Source organism: Heteronotia binoei, chromosome 1 (genome assembly GCF_032191835.1).
Source record: "Heteronotia binoei isolate CCM8104 ecotype False Entrance Well chromosome 1, APGP_CSIRO_Hbin_v1, whole genome shotgun sequence".
Taxonomy (NCBI): Eukaryota; Metazoa; Chordata; class Lepidosauria; order Squamata; family Gekkonidae; genus Heteronotia; species Heteronotia binoei.
In genome coordinates this window covers 173,414,334-173,437,852 of record NC_083223.1, presented here as the reverse complement: position 1 = coordinate 173,437,852, position 23,519 = coordinate 173,414,334, and the positions used below count along the sequence as shown (strand labels likewise).

Below are 23,519 nucleotides of genomic sequence, written 5' to 3'. Positions count from 1 at the left end.
AACTTCCTGGCAGGGCAGAGCAAGTGCTTGGGCCCAGCAGTAAGACTCACCTGGGTGGAGCAGGGTGGGACCAAGGGCAGAAAGATGCAGTAGCCTTAACAACAGGGCAGCCCTTGCAGTCTGGCCCATGGAAGGTCAAATGGTGTGGACACAAACCTGGTTGGAAGAACAATGGCACTCTGGGCCCAGGTGTTTTGTGGTAAGGGAAGGAACACAGGAGAAGAAGGTGGAGCAGGAGCTTAACTCAAGGGCCAGGTGTGAAGCTGAGGCTATAAAAAAGGGAGGAAGGGGAAATGAAAGGAGGTTTGCAGGCAGGTAAGAAGGCAGAAGTAGAAGGCAGGTTGCAGCAGTGTGGTTCTTATCCTGTGTAAGGCAGTGTAACCTGAAGTGGTGCAGTGAACCACACCTTCTGGGATCTGGATTGATAAATAAAGGAACCTGCATAAGGAAACAGCAACTTGGCTTGTGATCTCAAGACCCCATGGACTCCACATATGAAGTTCTCCCGCTCCCAGAGGTCTGGGACTACAGCAGATTACAAAATTTGAAAAACAATTCTGTCAGACAGCAAAGACTTCTAATGAACAATGCAGTAGGACTCAACAGCAGAAAAACCTGTCTTAGACAATGCCATAATGCAAAAAATGTGTTGCAAAGGCAGAAGATGATGCAGCAAAGGAACATGATTAACATTGCAGTAAATTACATCTAATTCTCATATAAAAAATGACCTCCTGATCTCTTCCATTATCCTACAGGTTCTAATTCCTTTATAAACATGCCATCCCTAAACATTTCTGCTTTGCACATTCTGCAAAATGACAGAAGTGTGGGAGCCTATCTGACCTCCTCAGTCAAGCCAGTCCATAATTTGGGAGCCGCTACAGGGAATGCACGTGAATAGGCAATTGCTGATCTTAAATTTGCAGGGTGGTGCCTTCAGAACGCTTAGCTCAGACATGCAAAGCTGTCAGTGGGGAGCATAACTGGAGAGGTGGTCCTGCAGCTATGTGGGGGCGAAGGCCATTAAGAGTTCTCTGGTGATAATCAGAACCTTGCATTGAAACTGGTAACTGATTGGAGTGTCTGTAGAATGGATGTGACATGCATGTTCCACCTCATGCCCAATAGCAACCACATTGCAGCTTTCTGTATCAACTAGAGTTTTTGAGTTGTCTTTAAGGACAGACCCAAGCACAATAGTATAGCCAGTTTAGTGTAGTTGTTAAAAGTGCGGACTCTAATATGGGAGAACTGGGTTTGATTCTGCACTTCTCCACATGCAACTGCTAGATGGCCTTGGGCAAGCCACAGTTCTCTTAGAGCAGTTCTCTCAACCTCATCTTCCTCATAGGGTGTCTGTTGTGGGGAGAGGAAGAGAAGGAGATTGTAAACTGCTCTGAGACTCCAAGTGAAGGGTGGGGTATAAATCCAATCTCTTCTCTCTGTTTTTCTCTCTCTGTAGCTTCAAGGTAATTATTTGCCCTTCCTGGGCAAGATTGTGGATAGAGTGGTAACAGTACCTAGATTAACAGTGCAATCTTAAGATCACTTTCCTGGGAGTAGGCCCCATTGAATAGACTTTAGTAGAACTCAGAGTAGAGCTGTTTAGGATTGTTCTCTTAATCATCCTAGGTAAAATCATTCATAGATTAAATCATCTGCTCTAGACCTCTTTCAATCTGGCCAGACCAGGATAAAAGAAAAAGATGCACTGGTGGCCCTAGATAATATCTATATAAAGATGTTAAGATAAATTATTTGTGGTTTTTGGATCAGCTGTCATTGATATGCTGATGGCACCCAATTCTGCTTTTCTTCTTCCTGATTGACTGGTGATGCTCTAGTGGTTCTCAGCCAGTTCCCTACAGCTGTAGCTAAGTGGTTATGGGAATACAAGTTGAAACTGAATCTTGACAAGAAAGAGATTATGTCCATAGGGAGCACTGAGATCTTCGAGTGGTCTCTGTGCAGTCCCACACATGGGTCTTGCAGCAGGCAACGGATCCATACCTCGGAGCTCCAATAGCTCGCCTATAGCCTCCCGCTCTGGGGAGCAGGCACCGACCGCGCATGCCTGGAGCGGGGGGGGGGAGCGCCCATCCCACTCAGTTTCTTCCCTACCGCCGCCCGGACAACACCTACCTCGCTGCGTTTCCTCCTTAGCTCATTCTTCTCCTCGTTTGGTATCGTATTTCTCTTCTATTTCTTCATTATTCTTACTATTTTTCGTCCCTAGAAAATATTAAAAAAAAAAAAGACCGTTTCTGCGCTTTTCTTCCTTATTTCTTTCCCTCCCCTCCCCTGTCCGGAGCGCATGGAAGGGAAGGTTATGTTTAAAAAGTGCAGGCGCTCTGGAGCGAAAATCCCCACTTCAGACGGCCACAGCTACTGCTTATTCTGCCTCAGGGAAGCTCATCGAGTGGACTCTTGCCCGCACTGTGCCAATTTTGGCAAGCAGGCCCGTAAGAACCGTGCAGCAAGGCTCCAGAGTTTCCTTCTTGAATGGTCCCTGCGGGCTATGCCCACGTCTGGCTCGCCGCCTCCCCCACAACGAGCGGGAGATCCAGCTTCTTCGGACGCGCTTCTAACTCAAAAGCAGAAGTCGCACAAGTCCGGAAAGAAACCTTCGAAGCATGCCGATATTGGCCATAAGGCTTCAAAAAAATCGTGTCATTCCGACTCGACAGATTCGGCGCCGAAAAAATTTTGTCATTCCGAATCGGCTGATTTGGCTCCGAGAAAACCTCACGAGTCACACTCGGCTCCCAAGAAACCTCGGGACTCGGCTTCGGCGTCAGCAATAGTGGATCCCAGCGCATCCTCTTCGGCCCAGCTATTACTTCCGCCAGAACTGTCAGCACCATCCGATGTCATCACTGATATGCCTCAGCTTACACCTCACTCATCTACGGCGGTGGAGGTAATTCCGATCCGATCTCGCTCGCCTTCAGTTCGCAGCGTGGTGCCCTCTGAGTTTCTCGAACCCGATCCATCTACCGATCCTACCCAAATGTATCTCAGGTCATCTCTTCGACCCGGGTCCTTCCGAGATGTCGCGGTTTCTCCATTGTTCAGGGAATCAGCAACTCAGGTCTCCACTCACCGAGTCCGTTCTCGTTCGCCTACAAACCAGGTCTCCGCGCATCGAATCCGATCCCGTTCGCCGCCAACACATCTTCGAGTCCGCTTTCGCTCACCATGCAGGCGCCGCGACTCCGGCTCTTCCACCTATTACGAACACCAGGATTATTATGCGCGGGTACGATACGACTACTCGTCCTTCTCTCGATCTTCTTCACCTAGAAACCGGCTCTACCATCGCCTTTCTCGCTCCCCTTCGGAAGAGGGAACATGTCGCTCCCGATACCAGGAATCCGCTCCTTATCTGGGCCGTGATGTTCTTACCCCTCGAATCCGCCATGAAGATTCTCCTCTGCCCTGTGACTACGCTCGACTTCGAGACCCTGAGTATTTCCCATCTCGGCACATGGAATTGTTTCGAGTCCAAGAACATTCTCGGTATCGGGATGTGGAGAAGCCTCGTACTGCCTCCACAACTGTTTCGGTTGCTCCACCTATCATTGTTACTCCACCTAGATCTTCTAATAACCAGCATGTGCAAACTGCCAAGCCTCAGACTTCCACTTCGGAACCGATCATATCTCCACCTTCCCCTTCTAGAGAGGACTCCCACTCTGACAGAGAGACCTCAGCATCGTCGGATTCAGAAGACCACCCTGCCTCTTTAGTCTCAGACTCTACACCACAGCTTCGCCTTTCCCCATCGGACGCTTCAAAGGCCTACTTAAATCTTATCACCACTATGGCCGAGACTTTAAAGATTGCTCTGCCTTCAGATTCACCCAAGGTGTCTGACATTGTGCACGATTTTCCACCAGGATCATTACTGCCAATGCTGCCGGTGCATCTGGAGGGTCTGCGGGAGGCGTGGGACAAGCCTGCCTCTGTTCCACCCACCTCAAAGCGGTTAGACTCACTCTATAGAGTTCATGCTCCTGATGCTAAGTTTCTGGCCTCACACCCGGCTCTCAACTCTATCATTGTGCACTCAGCCACTAAGGCCAAACCATCCAGACACCCCTCACCACCGGATTGGGAAGGGAGAAAATTGGACACGCTGGCAAGGAAAATATTCAATTTAGCCTCTACCAACTCTAAACTCAATAATTACTTAGCCTACTTCTCTGCGTACATCTTTAATTTGGCAAACCAATTCACGCCCCTCATTCCTTCTCTCCCTGAGACCTCCCAGAGAACGGCTTCCAGTTTGGTCTCCGAACTCTCCAGAGTGTCTAAGCAGCAGATCAACTCTATACGCCATGCTGTTTCATGTTCCTCAAGGGTCTTTGCTTCCTCTGTTGCCTTGCGTCGCCACAGTTGGCTAAGATCCACCAATTTGCAGCCAGACATCAAGCAAAAAATTGAAGACCTCCCCTTTGATGGTCTCGGCCTCTTCCATGCTTCCACAGATGAAGTATTGACCTCAGTCGATGATGGCCGTAAGCGGGCGAAGCGCCTGGGAGTTTCCCAACCATCCTCCCAGCAATTTAATTGCGGTAAACCCTGGAGACCATCTTTCCAGAAATGTCAACGGTCACCTAAGCAGAATGATTACTGGAGGAGGAAGAACGTACAGCAAAAGCCTCCGTTCCAGCAAAGGCCTCGGTCTCAACAGACCAAGAAAGCTTCCCTTCCTGCCAAACAGTTTCTTTGACTTTCTTCAGATGCAGCCTGCTTATCAAATACGTCTTTCCCCATTCCTTCCGACCTGGAACTCAATCACAACCGACTCCTGGGTGCTAACCATCGTGCGCCTAGGCTATGCAATCGAGTTCATTTTACCACCTCACCACTACTACTTTACAACTACCCCCCCCCCTCCACATCTCCAACAGGAAATTCTGGACTTGCTCCAGAAAAATGCCATAGAACCTGTTCCTCCTCAACATCGAGGGGGGTTCTACTCGAGATATTTCCTGGTGCCCAAGAGGGATGGAGGCAAGCGTCCTATTCTAGAACTGCGGAAGCTGAACAAGCACATCGAATACAGGAAATTCAGAATGATCTCTCTTCAATCCATTCTACCTCTGATCCCCAGGGACTCCTGGATGGCTTCCCTAGATCTTCAGGACGCTTACTTCCATGTGACAATCCGGCCTCAGCATCGGAAGTACCTTCGATTCGCAATAGGCCACGATCACTTTCAATACATATCCCTGCCATTCGGACTCTCCACTGCACCCAGGGTGTTCACCAAATGCATGGCAGTGGTGGCAGCTGCTCTCCACATCCGGAACATCCCCGTCTTTCCATATATAGACGACTGGCTTCTGATTGCACCAACTCAGCACCAACTGGAGAGGAACCTCGATACAACTCTCTCTCTCCTGACTTCTCTGGGCCTGCGTGTGAATACCACCAAATCACACCTCACACCGACCCAGGATTTGCAATTCATAGGGGCCCGTCTATGTACTTCCCTTCATCGTGCTTTCCTCCCAGAGGACTGAGCCCTGACCATCATCTCTCCTGCCAAATCAGTTCAGCGAAACCCCCTTCAGTTTGCCTTCACCATCCAACGTCTTCTGGGCCTAATGGCAGCAACTACATCGGTTCTACACTTTGCCAGGCTCCAGATGCGGCACCTTCAGCTCTGGTTTGTTCGTGCCTACCATCCGCACGTGCAACCACAGAACATCCTGCTTACCGTCCCCCAGAGAGCATTTCTCTCCCTTACCTGGTGGACTGTACCCAACAACCTCCTCTCTGGGATGCCGTTTCTTCCTACTCCTCCGATGGCTACCATGACCACAGACGCCTCCAAGTGGGGATGGGGAGCCCACTTAGAGGACAAGACTGTCAGAGGGCTTTGGACTCCCTCCGAGAGGGCTATGCACATAAACTGCCTAGAACTGATTGCTGTGCACAGGGCCCTCCATTCGTTCCTCCCACTGATCAGGGGTCGGCACGTTCAAATCTCCACCGACAATATGGCTACGGTGTTCTATATAAACAGGGCGGCACCAGATCCCTTCGGTTGTGCCGTATAGCCATACTGCTCTGGGAATGGTGTGTCAAGCACAACATCTATTTGACTGCCATCCACCTTCCAGGCGTGGAGAATGTTCCGGCCGACTCTCTCAGCAGGGTTCGGATAGACGACCACGAATGGTCCATCAATCAGGTCTACCTCCATCGCATCTTTCTGTGCTTCGGAGTGCCCAAGATAGACGTTTTTGCCTCCAAGGACAATGCGAAATGTCCCCGATTCTATACCAGAAGGGGCAACGACGCCTTCCTGCAGTCTTGGAGAGGCCCTTTGCATTACCTGTTCCCTCCAACCCCCCTCTTAACACGGGTGTTGATGAAGATCACACGAGACGGCACGGACTGCATTCTCATTGCTCCATGGTGGCCACGACAACCGTGGTTCACGAGACTTCTGCAGATGTCCTTCCACACTTACCATCGCCTTCCTCTTGTGGGCGATCGTCTGTCTCAAGCCAACGGCCAGGTGCTGCATCACAACCCACAGGTTCTGGCCCTGACAGCGTGGAGAATCCGTCCTCCTTCCTGTCTACAGAAGTAGCTAACATCATTCTTAATGCAAGGAAGCCTTCCACCAGGCTTTCTTATCAACGTAAGTGGAAGCGTTTCTGTTCCTTCGCAACATCCAGTCATCTGCAACCAGAGTCGGCACCTCTGCATTTGGTTCTTGATTATCTACTATCCCTACAGAAATCAGGACTCTGCTACTCCTCGTTAAAGGTTCATCTTTCTGCCATTTCGGCGTTCCACGACCCTGTTGATGGCAAAATGGTTTTTTCCCATAAGTTGTCCAAATCCTTCCTCAAGGGCATGTTGCACCTTCATCCGCCCGTCAAACCCTTTGTTCCAGCTTGGAGTTTATCCCTAGTGCTTTCTCACCTAATGAAAACCCCGTTCGAACCCACGTCTACCATAGATCTCAACCTTTTGTCATGGAAGACTGCATTGCTAGTTGCCCTTACTTCCGGGAAATGGGCCAGTGATTTATGTGCCTTCCGCCATGATGCTCCCTACACTATTTTCCATAAGGATAAGGTTGTCCTTCGACCGGACCCTGCCTTCCTCCCTAAAGTTGTTTCCCAGTTCCATTTATCGACATCAACATCTTTACCTACATTTTTCTCCAATCCGAGCGACCCAGGACAAAGAGCTCTGCATGCCCTAGATGTCAGAAGAGCTTTGTCCTTCTACCTTGCTCGTACACAACAGTTCCGTAAGGACCCTAATCTGTTTGTGGCCTACGGTAATCCTCACAGAGGACACAAAATTTCTACCCAGAGACTATCTAAATGGGTAGTTAGTGCCATCAAGTTGTGTTACGAACTGGCTAAGCAGCCCTTACCCGAAGGCCTTAAGGCTCACTCTACCAGAGTGGTCTCGACGTCTTCGGCGTTCCTGCAGGGCATCTCCCTAGAGGACATCTGCGCTGCCGCATCTTGGTCCTCACCATCCATGTTCGTCTCCCACTATGCCTTAGACGTTTGTGCGAGACGAGATGCCTCCTTCGGCCAAGCGGTCCTCAGATCCATCTTCCATTGAAGTCCAGGGTGAGTGTATCCGCTTCCATCTATAACCTATATGATGTGATGTGATTATGTGACCGATTTTTTTTCTTTTACCAGCACCCTCCACCAGGACATTCAGCTGGCTAGTCACCCATGTGTGGGACTGCACAGAGACCACGAAGAAGATAAACAGGTTGCTTACCTGTAACTAGTGATCTTCGAGTGGTCATCTGTGCAGTCACACACGCCCACCCAGCCTTCCCCGCTGCTGGCCTCCTTTGAATGTTACTTAACTTTATATAGTGTCAGTGTCAGTGGCGGCTGGAAGAAACTGAGTGGGATGAGCGCCCCCCCCCCCCCGCTCCAGGCATGCGCGATCGGTGCCTGCTCCCCAGAGCGGGAGGGAAGCGCGCCAAAAGCGCTATAGGCGAGCTATTGGAGCTCCGAGGTATGGATCCGTTGCCTGCGGCAAGACCCATGTGTGTGACTGCACAGATGACCACTCGAAGATCACTAGTTACAGGTAAGCAACCTGTTTGTCTTAAAGAACATTGTGCTTTCCAGTTTTGATGATATCCAGGTGACACTTGCAGGAGAAAAGGTCAGGTAGAAATAAATTAATGCAGCTGCAAAAAAGGAATTATTCCAAATGCTGTAAGAGCCATATAATATATACAGTGGACAAGACTACAATGCTGCTACTTTTTAAAAAAAATAAAAACACCCTCCATTCCATTGTCTTACAGCCTTACATTTCCCTTTAATGAAATGCCCTCCTGAACCGTTCAGACCTTTATTGGCATAAGACCCTCCTGAACAATTCTGCTTTACACAGTTTGAGGAATGACAGAATTGTTAGGGGCCTTCCCGGCTACATCAGGCAGGCCATTCCACAAAGTGGGAGCCACAACAGAGAGAGCATGCGTATGGGCAGCTGTAAAAATAAAGACACAACTCTATTGATTACAGATTTCATAAGTATTAGCATGGCATGAACAGGGAACAGCATGTATTGTGGACAACAAAAAACCCAACCTGCTTGCTGGGACATCACGGAGGGTGGGGAAAGTTGGTTTAAAGTAGGAAACAGGAGCCACTGGTTGTGCACACTACTAGCAAGCATGGGGGTGCAGCTAAAATACCAACATCTGAGTGGTTGCCTGTATGCCTTGTGCCCAAGAATCTTAAAGCATATCATTCTCCTTGCCCTGCACTCCCAAGGAGTCCTCCTGTGGGGTGCTCACTTTCACCCTGTTCTCTGCTAAGAGAGCAGGAAAAAAATTAAAAACTCAAGGTGAAGGTTTTGTTCAGTCCAGAATGCTAGAGAAAAAATGAATTTCTCACATAAAACAACTATCTGACACTGTGGAAGGTTAGATGATTAGACAGTTGGAAAGGCATGCTGGAACCACTACAATTTCACTGCTTATGACTAGCAGTCAGCCCTGTAAGGCATTTGTCATAATGTGATCAAGCCTGAAATGTTTCTGTGATAGCAAATTTGTTTCTAGGTGCAATAGTTTTAATGTGTTGTATCATCCTTTGAAAATTACTTCCATCTTTTCTGTCTTGTTAAAGGGCTTAGCTGAGAATAAGAGTACGTTGGGGCCTGAAGAAGTTCGCAAATCTGCCTTGACATTGGTTATGGGAGCACTTGACAATCCTAATCCCATTCTGAGATGTGCTGCAGGAGAAGCTCTTGGCAGAATGGCACAGGTGGTTGGAGAAGCAACTTTCATTGCCCGAATGGCTCAGTTCAGCTTTGACAAGTATGTTGGGGTTTTTTGGCAAGTAAAAAATCTTTGGTTGGTTAGAAAATGTCTTCTAGTGTGATAGCTTGAGTGGTCTGGGACCAGGGTATCTGCAGGACTGTCTCCTTCGCTATGCCCCTGGTAGAGCATTACGATCCACTGGTAACAATCTGCTGGTTATCCCTGACCCTAAAGAGGCCCAGCTATCCTTGACAAAGGCCAGGGCTTTTTCAGTCCTGGACCCAACCTGGTGGAACTCTCTGCTAGATGATATCTGGGCCCTGTGAGATCTTATGTAATTCTGCAGGGCCTATAAGGCTGAGATGTTCTGCCAGGCTTTTGATTGAAGACAGGGGCAGCTGACACCTTTCCTTTCTTTTTCTGTCCTCCCAGAAGTTTTTTCTCCCTCCCCTCAACCCAGTATGCTCCAATAGTGTGGAAGAAGAACACAATTAGCAGGATGCCATTGGGGGTTCTGCAATTTTATTGTTCTAATTTGGATTGTTATGCTGTTCTAACCTGTGTATTGTTTTACATCTCCCAGAGCCCAGTTTAGGCTGAGATGGGGCAATCAAGCACATTGAATGACTAACAACAATAATACCACCAAGCATTCTGTTTTCAGATTGTAAAAAATTTTTCTGTTTGGGGTGCTCAGTGAAGCATAAGAACATCTTAAAATGATACATAGTTATTAATTTTGGTTCTGAAGATGTTAAGGCAATCACAGACTTTTATATACAGTTATTGAGTATAAAAGATTTTTCCCTGTCTCATTTGTCCACTGGAAAGTTTAATCTTAGCCTTACAGGAAGATTTGTTTTTTGATATTGGCTACATGCTTAACATAAAAAATCTTGACAGGCTGAAATCTGCTAGAGATGTTGTATCAAGAACAGGCCATTCATTGGCTCTTGGATGTCTCCATCGTTACGTTGGTGGAATAGGTTCTGGACAACATCTGAAAACCAGTGTTAGCATTCTGTTGGCGTTGGCACAAGATGGAACTTCACCTGAAGTCCAGGTAAAATCAGTGTATCTAATTCTCAATGTGGCCCCATCTGTGGATACTTAAATGTAGAGACTGAAGCCATGAACAGACAAGGCAGATCCTTCTACAAATCTGAAAAGCGTCTCAAATGGTCAGAAAAATCTGAAATCTAAATAGAAGCAGCACCTGTAGCTTTAAGAAGTGAATGCACTTAGTGGCCATTGCTAGGCAACCAAAACAGTGTTGCCAGCCTTCAAATCTTGGGCAGAGGGAAGGGCTGTTTTCGTCTTTGAGGGAGGATTCATTGGGGCCATCTGCCATCTGATTTTTCAACTTACCCAAGCCCAGTTACTTGGTATTGTTCAAAAGCAGCCACCTCATGGTTAGCATTTCAGACTAGAATCTAGGAGACCCAGGTTTGAATTATAATTCTACCATAGAAGCTCACTGGGTGACTTGTGACAGTTACATATTCTCAGCCTAACCTATGTGACAGGGGTGTTGTGAGGATAAAATGGAGGACAGGATAATGATGTTATCTGCTTTGGCTCCCTCTTGGGGAGAGAGATGTGGCAGTAAATTAAGTAAATAAAGAAAGCTGAAGGCTGTGAGGACATATACTGTAAAAGAAAGTTTGGTTGCTGAATGGGAAGGAGAGAAGGAAGCAGGACAAGGAGAAAGGAAAAAAGGAGCTGCCAGAAGAAGAGGGAAAGAGGGAGAGAGAGAAAACAGTGTGGGGGAGACAATACAGGAGAAATAGTGACCCCTACAAGTTGTTTTGGGTTCTCTGCTTGTAAATATATAACACCCAGCACAAATTAAGTGTCATGAATCTGACTTCTGGTTACACATGGATTCTTTTATCAAGAATATAAAAACAAAGCTGTCCAAATAAACTAGGCAATGATTTCTATAACCATTATAAAAATAACAAAGATATCTCATCACGAGCAAGCAAATGTTGTTTCAACAGTTCTTCAGTCTTTAATAGCTAGAAAACCATAACTGTTGTTAAAAAAAACAATCTGAAGTTGCATCTTTCTCCAGTGTTCAATCCAGGTATTAAGCCCAATCACACACAAGTGTTTTTCAGCCCTGTTGAATTCAGTGGAATGACTGCCTGCTGTTTTTGATAACCAGAATTATGGGACTAGATGCCTGATACGAGGCTCTATGAAGTATTTTCTCCCCTATTTAATAATATCTCATTTTCCCCCTTCCCCTTGGAACTCTCACGGTGTTCCTTCTCTGCCCCTAGATCCTGCAGGAATCCAGACTCAGTACTGTTAACAGTCTTTCTTATTATCCCTCTACTAACATTAAGTTGCATTAGCTCTTAGAACTTACAAAACTTTCAGTTGGGCTTGATAAGAACTGCAGCTGTTTGTGGTAGTAGATGATCTCTCCCCCCCCCCTCTCTTTTAGTCTGTGATACTAAATTTTGCTCCAGTCCATTTAATAGGCAGGCAACAGCAGTTGTTGGGAAAGTGAGCCAGCAATTTTGAGGAGGTTAAGAGAGGCGCAAGGAGAGTCCAGGCTATTCCTTGATGCCTTAAAATGTGAGTTACATGGTAAAATTTCAAATGACCATGCCTAGCACATGTAATAACAGAGGTTCTCCTCCTCCCAACCACACCTGTTGCTGGTGTGAATGCTGAGAGGGTAATAGAATCCTGCTTTTTTCCTTTAACATTTGTTTTCCAAGGGCTTTAAATCATGTTGTTTGGATCCATGTGTCTGTATTCTGTTCTGGTTCTTGTTGTGATTTTCTGTGATTATATTTGGGGAGAGAACTTCAGTGACTTGTTTCCCACCCTTGGAAAGATGAAGTGTGGCAGAATTTTAAGAACCCTTTATGTTATTGTGGCAGCCACAGAAGCTAAAGTGTGGGTAAGAAATATTCATTCTTCTTCCAGACTTGGTCCCTTCATTCACTTGCTTTAATAGTGGACTCGAGTGGGCCGATGTACCGTGGATATGTTGAACCCACTCTGTCTTTGGTTCTTACCTTACTTCTGACTGTGCCTCCATCACACACAGAAGTACACCAGTGTTTGGGCCGATGCCTTGGTGCTATAATAACAACTGTTGGCCCTGAGCTACAAGGTAAGAATAAACTGCAATAAGAATGAATGTTGCAGTCCTGCATTCAGCTGTGTACATAATACATAAGTATTTCAGTAGGACTTCAGTATTTATAACAAATACAAAGATTAAGTCTTAAGGTTGCTTTTTAAAAAAAACCCTTCAAAATTAATATTCATTTGATGGCAGTCTTAATTCTGGCCCTGTCTCTATTCCCTGTTATTATACCTTGAGGAATTATATTATAGATACCTAAGGTAAAATTCAGTATTATAATGAATACTGAGAATCATCTAACTAGATGTTTTTCCAAATGTTGGTGTTCATGGGCTATGGTAGAACATTCTTAATGAAGTACAAATAATCTGAAACTCCAGTTATGTAGAACTTCTAAACCTGCTCAGTTGCCCCATGTCACTGCAGTCATGTCAGAATAATGCTACTGATTATCTGGAATTTTTGGTTTACTTCCATGATATGGCCAAATTAAGCTTTATTGCATATATGTTTTTATTTGGCAGTGATACCATATGTCATTAGGTTGTCCCTGCAAATGTGTAGATATTGTGAGAATTCTTCTATGTGTTTATGGAATTTCCCAAATTGTTTTAATAATTGTAGGAGGTGCAAATTAAGTCAAAAGTTGATCCTCTGCTTGGATTAGTATGCAGTCTTGCACAACCACATAGAACCCTGCCCTAGCTGCTAGAGCTCTTACATTTCAATTCTGTCTCTGTAGTAGCTGAGAGAGCGATTGGAGGCTATTAACTGTTTTCATTTTCTTTAAGGCAATGGAGCTACCATTTCAACTATTCGCTCATCGTGTTTAGTGGGTTGTGCAATTACACAAGATCATTCAGATTCTCTTGTTCAGGCGGCAGCTATTTCTTGCCTTCAGCAGCTTCACATGTTTGCACCACGGCATGTCAACCTCTCTAGTCTTGTTCCCAGCCTTTGTGTAAGTATAAAATATACTCCTTATTCTGTCAATTCTATGAGATTGATACACTGGTAGTAATAACGAAGTGCTTTCAAGTTTCAACTGATTTATGACAACCCCTCGTGGGGTTTTAAAGGCAAGAGATGTAGTTTGCCATTACCTTCCTTTGCATGGCAGCCCTAGTCTTCCTCAGTGATCTCCCATCCAAATACTATTCAGGACCAACCCTACTTAGCTTCGGAGCTCTGATGAATTTTGGCTATTCAGGCTGCAGATACATTGGTATAGTCAAAAAAGACTCCATCTAGCCCTGACCTGGATAGCCCAGGCAAGCCTGATCTCATCAGATCTCATCAGCTAAGCAGAACCGACCCTAGCAAGTACTCCAAGACCTCCAAGGGATACCAAGACCAGGACGCAGAGGCAGGCAATAGGAAGCCACCTCTCTGAAATGTCCAAGTCCCACTAGGAGTCACCAGAAGTCAACCATGACTGCCAGGCACATACGTACACACACAGACACACATCCAAAGTTTTTAAAAGACTTCACCTGTTTGTGATTTGCCTGAGCACATCTGTCTATAAATAATATTGTTAATCATTGAGATGCTGGAAGGTAACTGATAATATCATATTTCATAGGGTTTACAACTTAAAACGCATGGGCAAACTGTATCTAGAAATTTGGAATTCTAGTATTTAGAACTGCAATTTATGAACACTTAAGATACTCATAAATGAAATGAGGATGCAGGGTGGACCCAAAAGTCAATTTCCTCTAACAGAAGGTGCTTCTGTCAGCAGAATGGAAACATACCTGTATCCCCCACTGAGTTTCCCGAAGTTTTGCTTTTGGGGGATGTGACCCTCTTAGGGAACCTTTGTGATGGGCAAATGGAGGGTCTTCAATGAGAAATAGGTGAAAATGCCTCCTCCTTTGTACAGATGGAAGCTGACTTTAAATCCATCCCTCAATAATTATGTACTCTTCAACCATTCATGAAACCAAATTCCATCATATAGTAACATGACAAAAGCAGTTCTGTTTTTAACATAACTTTTAGTAAGCCAGCAACTAAAAAATGACTGGCTTTAAAAATAGTGCTGTTCTATGTGGGGGTGGGGAGTGGAGAGGGGGAGAATACTCGCCTGTATACAGTTATATTCTGTCAGTAAATGCCATGAGCCTGTAAATTATTTGGAAGAACAAAGAATATTCAGATGTATTTCTTTGGGGATGGGGTTGAGGAACTACCATAAAATATAAAAGTGCTTCAGCTTGAAAGCATATTTAGGAATGCTGCAAACTATGTCTTATATTCAAAAGCAGAAAACTTAAATGATACAACATGTGAACCTCAGATGCTCTCAGTGTCTTTTTCTATATAAACTGTGAGGTTCTTTGATCCAAAAACTGTCATACTTCTGCTGCTGACAGCTGATACCATCATCTGGATCACATGACAGTGTAATGATGTCTCATCTGGGCCTAGTGCCCTTATAAATCCTAGCCATTCTTTGATGCCAGAAAGGAACTGATCCACTTCTGGCCACTGATATGCCTATAAGTTCTTCAAATGAAGTCTCCTGTGTGTGCTGAACAGTCACCTTCTCATAACTGCTAAGCTATCTAAATCTTAGTAAAACCACAACTGTAAACATCTTTCAGTAGGAGCTTATTGAAAGATGTTAAAATTGCTCCAGCAAAGGGTAAACACTTCAAGCCCTCTTGATTTTGCCCTGACATGGATAGCCCAGGTAAGCCCAGTCTCATCAGATCCTGAAAGCTATGTAGGGACAACCCTGGCAAGTACTTGGATGGGAGACCTCCAAGGAATAACAGGGCTGGGATGCAAAGGCAGACAATAGCAAGTCACCACTCTAAACATCCAAGCCCCACTAGGAGTCACCAGAAGTCAAACCATGGCTTCCAGGCACACATGCATGCACCCACAAAACCACAAAAAATACACAAAACAAAACAAAAGCCCTATTGATTTTCATGTGAGAACCGAGCACAAGCTTACCTCTCCTTTGTTGAAATCAGGTAGATCAAAAAGTTGCTGTTTTGCCAAACTGTGGCTTGGGAGCCACATGTGGCTCTTTCACACATATTGTGTGGCTCTCAAGGCCTCCACCATCCCGTCAGCTGGCTTGGAGAAGGCATTTCTCTCTTTAAATCACTTCTCCAAGCCAAGCCAGCCAGCCACTTGGAGAATGCATTTAAAGTTAAAGTTGCTTTCTTTCCAATTCTCTCTCCCCATCTATACGCCTTCCTTCCTCTCTCAAACCTCTGATGTTTATTCTGTGTGGCTGTTGTGTTAAGCAAATTTGGCCACCCCTGTTCCAGATTTTGTGTCGTATACCTGACCCTGTTTTGGCAGGAATTTTCAAGTCAATTGATTTCTTTTCTTTGTATTTAAATATCAACTGCTTTTTCTTTCGTAGTAGAAACGTTTAATTTGCTAAGCGGCTGGCTGCCAGTTGTGAATTGTATTTATGCAGATTTTTTAAAGCTACTCTACAATTTTTACTGTTTATGGCTTTGGTTATAGGTTCACTTGTGTAGTTCCCACTTGCTACTTCGTCGGGCTGCTGTAGCTTGTCTGCGGCAGCTTGCTCAGAGAGAAGCAGCAGAAGTATGTGAATATGCCATGAGTTTAGCAAAAAATGCTGGGGATAAAGAAAATAATGGCATGAGTAAGTTTTGCTTACATATGTTGTCTTTGAAGCCAAACGAAAATAACCAGTGTTGGTTTTGTCATCAATATATTTTCAATTACACTGCACATAAGGGTTAAATCATTTCAAACAATATGGAAAGTGGAGAATTGTTCCTCATGAGATATTACTTCATTAAGCAGTGGATGAAATAACTGTTGAGCATATGCTTTGCATGCTGTATGAAGGTGAGATTTGATCCCCTGGATCTTAAATAGACATCTGCACGGCAGACCTGAGAAAAATTTCTGCCAGAGGGACCTTGGCATGATTTAGGTGAAAATATTTTTTTTAATGACCTCAGTACATGGTGATCTATATTTTACTTAGATGTTTTGACTATCAGCCAACAAGATGTTTTAAATGTCACCAAGTCATCCTTTTAAAATTATTTATTTAGACCATGGCTTGTCAAAATACACAACTTCTGTGCCAATAGTTTGAGGGAATGTCTGTGACGCTGGATGAACAGAGGTGTTAAGCAAAATTCCATGACAGAATGATACATTGCAATCCTGAGAACCTTTTATTGGGATTAAGCACACTGAAGAGACCTGAGTAGGATTCTGAGGAAACCTGTTTAGGATTGCTCTGCTAATCACTTATTTCCAGACTACCTGTGTCTTCAGTCCTTGGTCCTCATCCCCATCTGTAACTGTTAAAAAAAAATCCAGGTGTGTTTTCTCACCCTGAGTTAGATTTCATGCAAATAGGGAATTCTATCAATGAAGGAGGACTCCCCTCCACTGCCACCACAAAGACTTCTCTAAATGCTGTTCTTGGAGAGATTGCCCCGCCCCCCAGCCCCAAACAAGATCAGCGGGGAGTCAGGAGTTCTGCTGCAGGAGTTAGCATCAGAGAATAATGTCATACATATCTGTTTAATCTTACTGGAACTGTTTATTAAAATTCCAATTCATACTTCACAATTGATGTTCGAGCGCACTGGATGTAACAGTTACACACTTGTGGATAAAGTGTGTTCATTAGTTTTAGTTCAAGGGAGGATCTTCTGAATATAAAAATTATTATTGCTAAAGTATTCTTGTTTTCAGTGGGTAGCTATGTTCTGTATTTACAAATGCTGTTCTGAATGAGTCCACATATTAAATAGTACTCTTGAGTCCACATGTTAAATAGTACTTTAAACAAGATGACCGTGGGTTGTGCACTGTTCATAGTTATCTGAAAAGTCAGAAATTAATATGTGCTGCTGAAAAAAAATGTCTTTTGATTTTCAGATATTAATCCTTTTGCTCCAGGAGTTGGTTCACGGAGGGATATGCATGGCCGGCATCAGGGGATTAATATCACTGAGACTGGACTCGAGGGAGTTCTTTTTGGAATGTTAGATCGTGAAACTGATAGAAAACTGTGCTCTGATATTCATGATACCTTGGGACATATGCTTTCATCTCTAGCAGTAGAAAAACTCTCTCACTGGTTAATGTTATGTAAAGATGTCCTTGCTGCATCTAGCGGTGAGTATCTGAAGTGGCCTTGTGATCTGGCTGAACAGATAGATTATCTAGTTTGTCATATCCATGGAAGCCTTTTACAATAAACGTCTTGTTTTCCAGCACATGATTGTCTAGACTAGAACACTCAGTTAACCTGCATCACACAGAGGGTGGGCTCTTTCCTCACTTACAATAACTCTGCATCTTCACATGTCCCATTCCTATCTCTCCAGCTGGTGAGCTTGATGCTTCTAGCCAGAGCTGGGCTTCTTACTACAAGCTGATATCTTCCTTGAGTGCCTCCTTCCCTCTCGGCCTCCCTGAGCTGTTGGGAGCTAGCTCTGCAGGAGGGCTCTCAGCAGCTGGCCTTCTTGTCTACCTGCTGAGAAGGGTGGGTCTTGGGGAAAAGGAGGGTCTCACCTGGCATGGGAGCTGTCACCATGGTGGTTCTAATGGAAGTGGTGTTTGGTTGTTGCAGATTCCTCTGGGAAGGGGACAGAACAGAATCTTGAGTCACACTTGATAACTAGAAAGCCCCATTTCCATAAGTGCTAGATAACAAAACTCTTACTGCACTTTGAAGTCATTTTTGTTTCAGTCTGCATACTTCTCTTTCATGATGTCCAATGATACCTGATTTTACAACAGATTAGAATGTTAAAATATTGTATACCTCTCAGCTTGAGCAGTTTCTCCAAGAGGCAACATAGACCTTTTCTAAATAATAATAATTTTAAAACCTTTTCTTCCACATAAACACAGAAAAAATCTAGAAGATACTTGTGCTTTTAGTTACGGTAATCTTCTAAGGAAATGAAATTCCTGAATGGTAGAATAGCCACCAATGGGATTGCATGCATGTATACCTAATATTATTTTTACGAAATTTCCCAATCTTGGATGTCATGAGAGGGAAAAGGAGGGGATGGGTGTTTGGACAACTATGTAAGTTAAGATACTAAGTTTCTGTTATATTCCCTTTTGTATTATAATTTAGGGATTATTTGCAACCTTTTTAAAAGGCACAAGTTTTTATGTTATATCTTGTCACAAAGTAATCCAAGTGAGAATTAAGTGGTATGGAGTTATTTGTTCTTGGAAGCTACTTTTCCCTTGGCTTCATACCATACAGTTTACAAGAGTGTTGATTGATGTTTCCCCTTACACATGGAAGTATCATAATTTTAGTCTTCAGTCCCTTGATGTATTTGGAAATTCACGGGTACAAGATTTTATAGGAAATTTAAGATGTACTTGGTATGTTGACAAAACTGCCCTGTGATGGTTATTTACGAGGTACTGAATAGGCAAATGAAATTTCTGAGTTACTGATCTGTTGATTCCCATTTCTTCTTAGAACATTTTAATAGATGTTTTGCTTGCAGCTTGAGCATGAAACAAGCTATTGACATCTGTTGAATTTCATTACCTTATGTAAGAGGTGTTGTGGAATTATTCTATATTTCCTGTAAATATAGTACCATGCCAGTATTTATGTCATGCACAAATATATTTACATACATTCATTTTTAAGGACCTTTTTAACTAACTGACCATCAAGGTTCAAAGTACCACCTCCTTTGTCTTTGAGAAGAAAGCCTATGAGTGCATTTTTTACATGCCTCTTTAGAGGTCAGTAAATACATGTCCATTGTGAAATACCAAAGCACTTCAGCTTCCGAAGTAACTGATAGTTCACTGAGTTACATAGTGTGGTGCAGTGGTAAGAGTGTTCAATTTGGATCTTGAAGACCAAGGTTCAAATCTGCACTCTGCCTGGGAAGCTTGCTGGGTGACCTTGGACCAGTCACACTTTCTCAGCCTAACCTATATGACAGGGTTGTTGTGAGGTAAAAATGGAGGGGAGAAGAATGAGATTACCTGCTTTGGATACCCATTGGGAAGAAAGGTGGGATATAAATGATGTAAATAAATAACACCACATTATTCTTTCTTGTTGGGTTTTATGTGCCTCTGTATAAGAATTACAAGTTGAAACTTTGGAATCTCCTTCCGAAGGAGATTCTAAAGTTTCACCTCACAGTTCTTATACAGAAGCACATCAAGCACAACAAAAAAAGGAGATGTTTTATTTATCCTGTCCCCAGGAAAATGCCCTGAAATGGACAGCCCTGATGTGTGGATAGCCCAGGCTAGCCTGATCTAATCAGAACTTGGAAGCTATGCAGATTTGGCCCTGGCTAGTATTTGGATGGGAAACCTCCATGAAATACCAGATTCATGATGTGGAGGCAGGCAATGGCAAACCATCTCTGAATGTCTCTTGCCTTGAAAACCCTAGAGTCAAGTCAGCTGTGACTTGATGGCACTTTCTGCCACCCTAAGGAGATTAGTTTGTCTCCCTCTGTGCATTGTCCTCCTGCCTTGTTGTGTTATGTACATTTGTGTATTTTTACATTTTACTCAGTCTATTGGGCTGATAACATAAAGCAGGGGAGGCCATGCAGGGATCAGGGATACCAGTAATAGGAGGACAGGGGAGATATATTGGTGGGACTAGGAGGAATTCCTTTAAATGGAAAGGAAGAAGCCGGATATATGGTAATGCTTGGACCTCTCTGCACCAATGTCTCATTCCAAGAAATGTTGGTTGTGGGGCTAGGAATAAATACCCATCTCCAGAACTGAAGTCGTTCAGCACCAGGTCTAAGACCTCTGTCCTGCGAAATTATCTCACATAGCAGAATGTAGACCTGGCTTGTGTGACCGAGACATGGGCGAAGAAGAGCAAAACTGTCGCTCAAAACCAACTTGCTCCACCTGGATTCTTGGTCCTCCACCAGTCTTGGAAAATTGGGGGAGGGATGGCGCTGCTTTTCTTTTAGAATGCCCCCTGTGCTACAATTCACTAGCATTGAATGTGTTGGTCTGCATGGGCTGCCAAGGAGAGTTTGGCCAAGTGGCTGGTGTGCGGACCACCTAATGCTCCAGCAGATACCCTACTTGACCTGTTAGATGCTATATCAAGCTGGACGCTGGAATACCCTGGGCTATTAGTCCTGGGAGATTTCAGCGTCCATGTCGATGAAGCATCTTCTCAGGCCAAGGACCTAGTGTCATCCATGGAGGCTCTGGGACTCTTCCAGTTGACACTTTCAGGAGGATGTTGACAAGATCCTAGCAGCTGTGAAGCATACCAGTTGCCTCCTTGGCCCTTGTCCATCCTGGCTGCTTAAAGCCTGTAGGGTTGGTATTTGGGAAGAAATTATCAACTTGTCCCTTCCTTCTGGGACATTGCCAGTGGGATTGATGGAGGCAGTGGCATGTCTGCTTTTTAAAAAAACCATAATTGGACCCTTCGGTCCTAGCCAACTATCACCCAGTCTTGAATTTACCCTTTCTAGGCAAGGTAGTTGAGAGAGCAGTGGTTGAATAGTGTCAGGCTTCCTTGGATGATGCATCCGTCCTTGACCCATTCCAGTCCAGTTTCCACCCTGGACATGGGGTAGAGACAGCGTTGGTTGCGCTCACAGATGATCTCCTGAGACACCTGGATAAGAGCGGGTCAGCGCTGCTGTTTCTTTTAGACCTCACAGCAGCATTTAACATGGTTGATTATGACCTTATGACCCACTGCCTTGCTGATGTGTGGGGGACTGCTTTACAATGGTTTTTCTCCTTCCTCCATGGTCGGGAACAGAGGGTGGCAATAGGCAAGAGGGTCTCCCTGCAATACCCACTGGAATCTGGAGTGCTGCAGGGGGCAATCCTCTCGCCAGTTTAACATCTACATGTGTACCCTTGCCCAGTTGGTCTGGGGGTTAGGACTGTGTTGCCACCAGTATGCAGATGACACTCACCTCTGTCTATTGCTGGACAGCTGTCCAGACTGTGTCCCAGAGACCTTGGACAAAGCTGTAGAAGCTGTGGCTGGGTAGGTACAGCAGAGTTGGTTGAAACAAAATCCAATGAAGACAGAGGTTCTATACCTGAGCCAGGAGGGGGTAGTTTCAGGAATCAGACTCCCTACCTTGGGCAAGGGCACTGCTGGTGCTGGACCAGAAGGTGAGAAGCCTAGGGGTGGGTGATTCTGGATGCCTCACTTTCTGTGGAGGCCCTGGTCATCGCAATTGCCAGGTCAGCCTTTTATTGTCTTCAGCAGATCAGCCAACTGGCTCTCTATCTCTGCCTCAGGATTTGGCTGCAGTGACCGTTGCAATGGTCACTTGATTACTGTAACTCACTTTATGTGGGCTTAACCCCAGAAACTGATCTGGAAACTCCAGCTAGTTCAAAATGCAGCAGCATGCCTGCTGCCTGTAACATCTGTGTGGGCACGCATTCAGCCAGTGCTATGCCAGTTGCACTGGCTACCAATTGAGTACTGGATCCATTTCAAGGTGTTGATATTCACCTTTAAAGTCCTTTGTGGCCTGGGACTGACATATTTAAGGGACCACTTCTCCCCATATATGCCCCACAGAGCCTTGTTGTTTTAAATTTATTGTTGTGACGTCCTGAGCCTGCTTGTGGAGAGAGTGGGATATAAATAGAAATAAACAAATATTTTACATATACTTTATTTTAAATGCTGCTTTAATGTCTCAAATGTTTTAATGTTGAAATGGTTTTATATTTGCTGGCTTGGGGACTGGATAGAAAGATGGCATAGAAATAAAATAACAGTATTTCTATCTTGCACATTAGTATTGTTTTAGATGTTTTTTGTAAGTTGCTCCTATAGCTTGGTTTATTTCAAACTGAGGTGCAGATGCAGAAGTTATAAGCAGCAATATTGTACCACAATTACTCAGAATTAACACTACCCTGAATGTGGCTCTCTCCCCACCATGTTATACTCAAAAAGAGTTGTATTATTGGACATAACTGCAACTTATATAAAAATTTAGATGACACCCTCTTTTTTGTGACAGCATGTATTGGAAAAACTAGTCTTGCATTTGAGAAAATACTGTATTTTGTATAATTATTCTTGTTTTCCGTGTTTTGAAGCAGATACTTTAGCATGTTGCTTGAGCATATCAAGAAATCCTCTTGTTAATAATTATTATTCAACTTAAGGATAATTTCTCAAATTGGAGAATCTTCATGTATGATATTTCCTATATTGTAGACATGAGCACTGCCACTCCATTGGGAGGTGAAAAAGATGAAGAATCAGAGAAAAAAGATGAAATGGATGATGATACGATGTTTACAACACTGGGTGAAGAAGATAAATCAAAGCCTTCTGTGGCTCCTCGCTGGGCTACTCGAGTATTTGCTGCTGATTGCCTGTGCCGAATTATCATGCTCTGTGAAAATGCAAACAAAGCCCACTTTGATCTTGCTTTGGCCCGATCTGCCAAACTCAGAGACCCAAAAAGTAAGGAGTAGTGATTTCCTTTTAGCTTTTATTTGCCTCTCAGCTTGTCAGTGCAAAAATCTGGTATGGTAGTTTAGACTGGAAGGTTCAAGGTCACTCTTAAGAACATAAGAGAAGCCATGTTGGATCAGGCCAATGGCCCATCCAGTCCAACACTCTGTGTCACACAGTGGCCTAAAAAAGAAAGGAGGTTCACAAGTGGGGCTAGAAGCCCTTCCACTTTGCCCGCCCCCAAGCACCAAGAATAAAGAGCATCACTGCCCCAGACAGTTCCAATAATAAGCTGTGGCTAATAGCCACTGATGAACCTCTGTCCATATTTTTATCCAAACCCCTCTTGAAGCTGGCTATGCTTGTAGCTGCCACCACGTCCTGTGGCAGTGAATTCCACATATTAATCACCCTTTGGGTGAAGAAGTCCTTCCTTTTATCCATTCTAACCCGACTGCTCAGCAATTTCATTGAATGCCCACGAGTTCTTGTATTGTGAGAAAGGGAGAAAAGTACTTCTTTCTCTGCTTTCTCCATCCCATGCATAATCTTGTAAACCTCTATCATGTCACCCCGCAGTCGATGTTTCTCCAAGCTAAAGAGCCCCAAGCGTTTTAACCTTTCTTCATAGGAAAAGTGTTCCAAACCTTTAATCA

At 44.4% G+C, this 23,519-nt stretch overlaps 1 protein-coding gene across 2 annotated transcripts in view; it reads left to right on the top strand.

The window, feature by feature from the left end:
* HEATR5B (HEAT repeat containing 5B) overlaps window positions 1-23,519 on the top strand; it is a 91,392-nt gene that overhangs the window by 29,602 nt on the left and 38,271 nt on the right. For both annotated transcript variants that reach the window (XM_060244265.1, XM_060244256.1), the window contains 7 exons: window positions 9,156-9,346; window positions 10,193-10,352; window positions 12,236-12,425; window positions 13,193-13,362; window positions 15,900-16,044; window positions 17,307-17,546; window positions 22,621-22,872. In XM_060244265.1, the coding sequence (XP_060100248.1) occupies window positions 9,156-9,346; window positions 10,193-10,352; window positions 12,236-12,425; window positions 13,193-13,362; window positions 15,900-16,044; window positions 17,307-17,546; window positions 22,621-22,872 (1,348 nt within the window). The remainder of the gene's footprint in view (window positions 1-9,155; window positions 9,347-10,192; window positions 10,353-12,235; window positions 12,426-13,192; window positions 13,363-15,899; window positions 16,045-17,306; window positions 17,547-22,620; window positions 22,873-23,519) is intronic.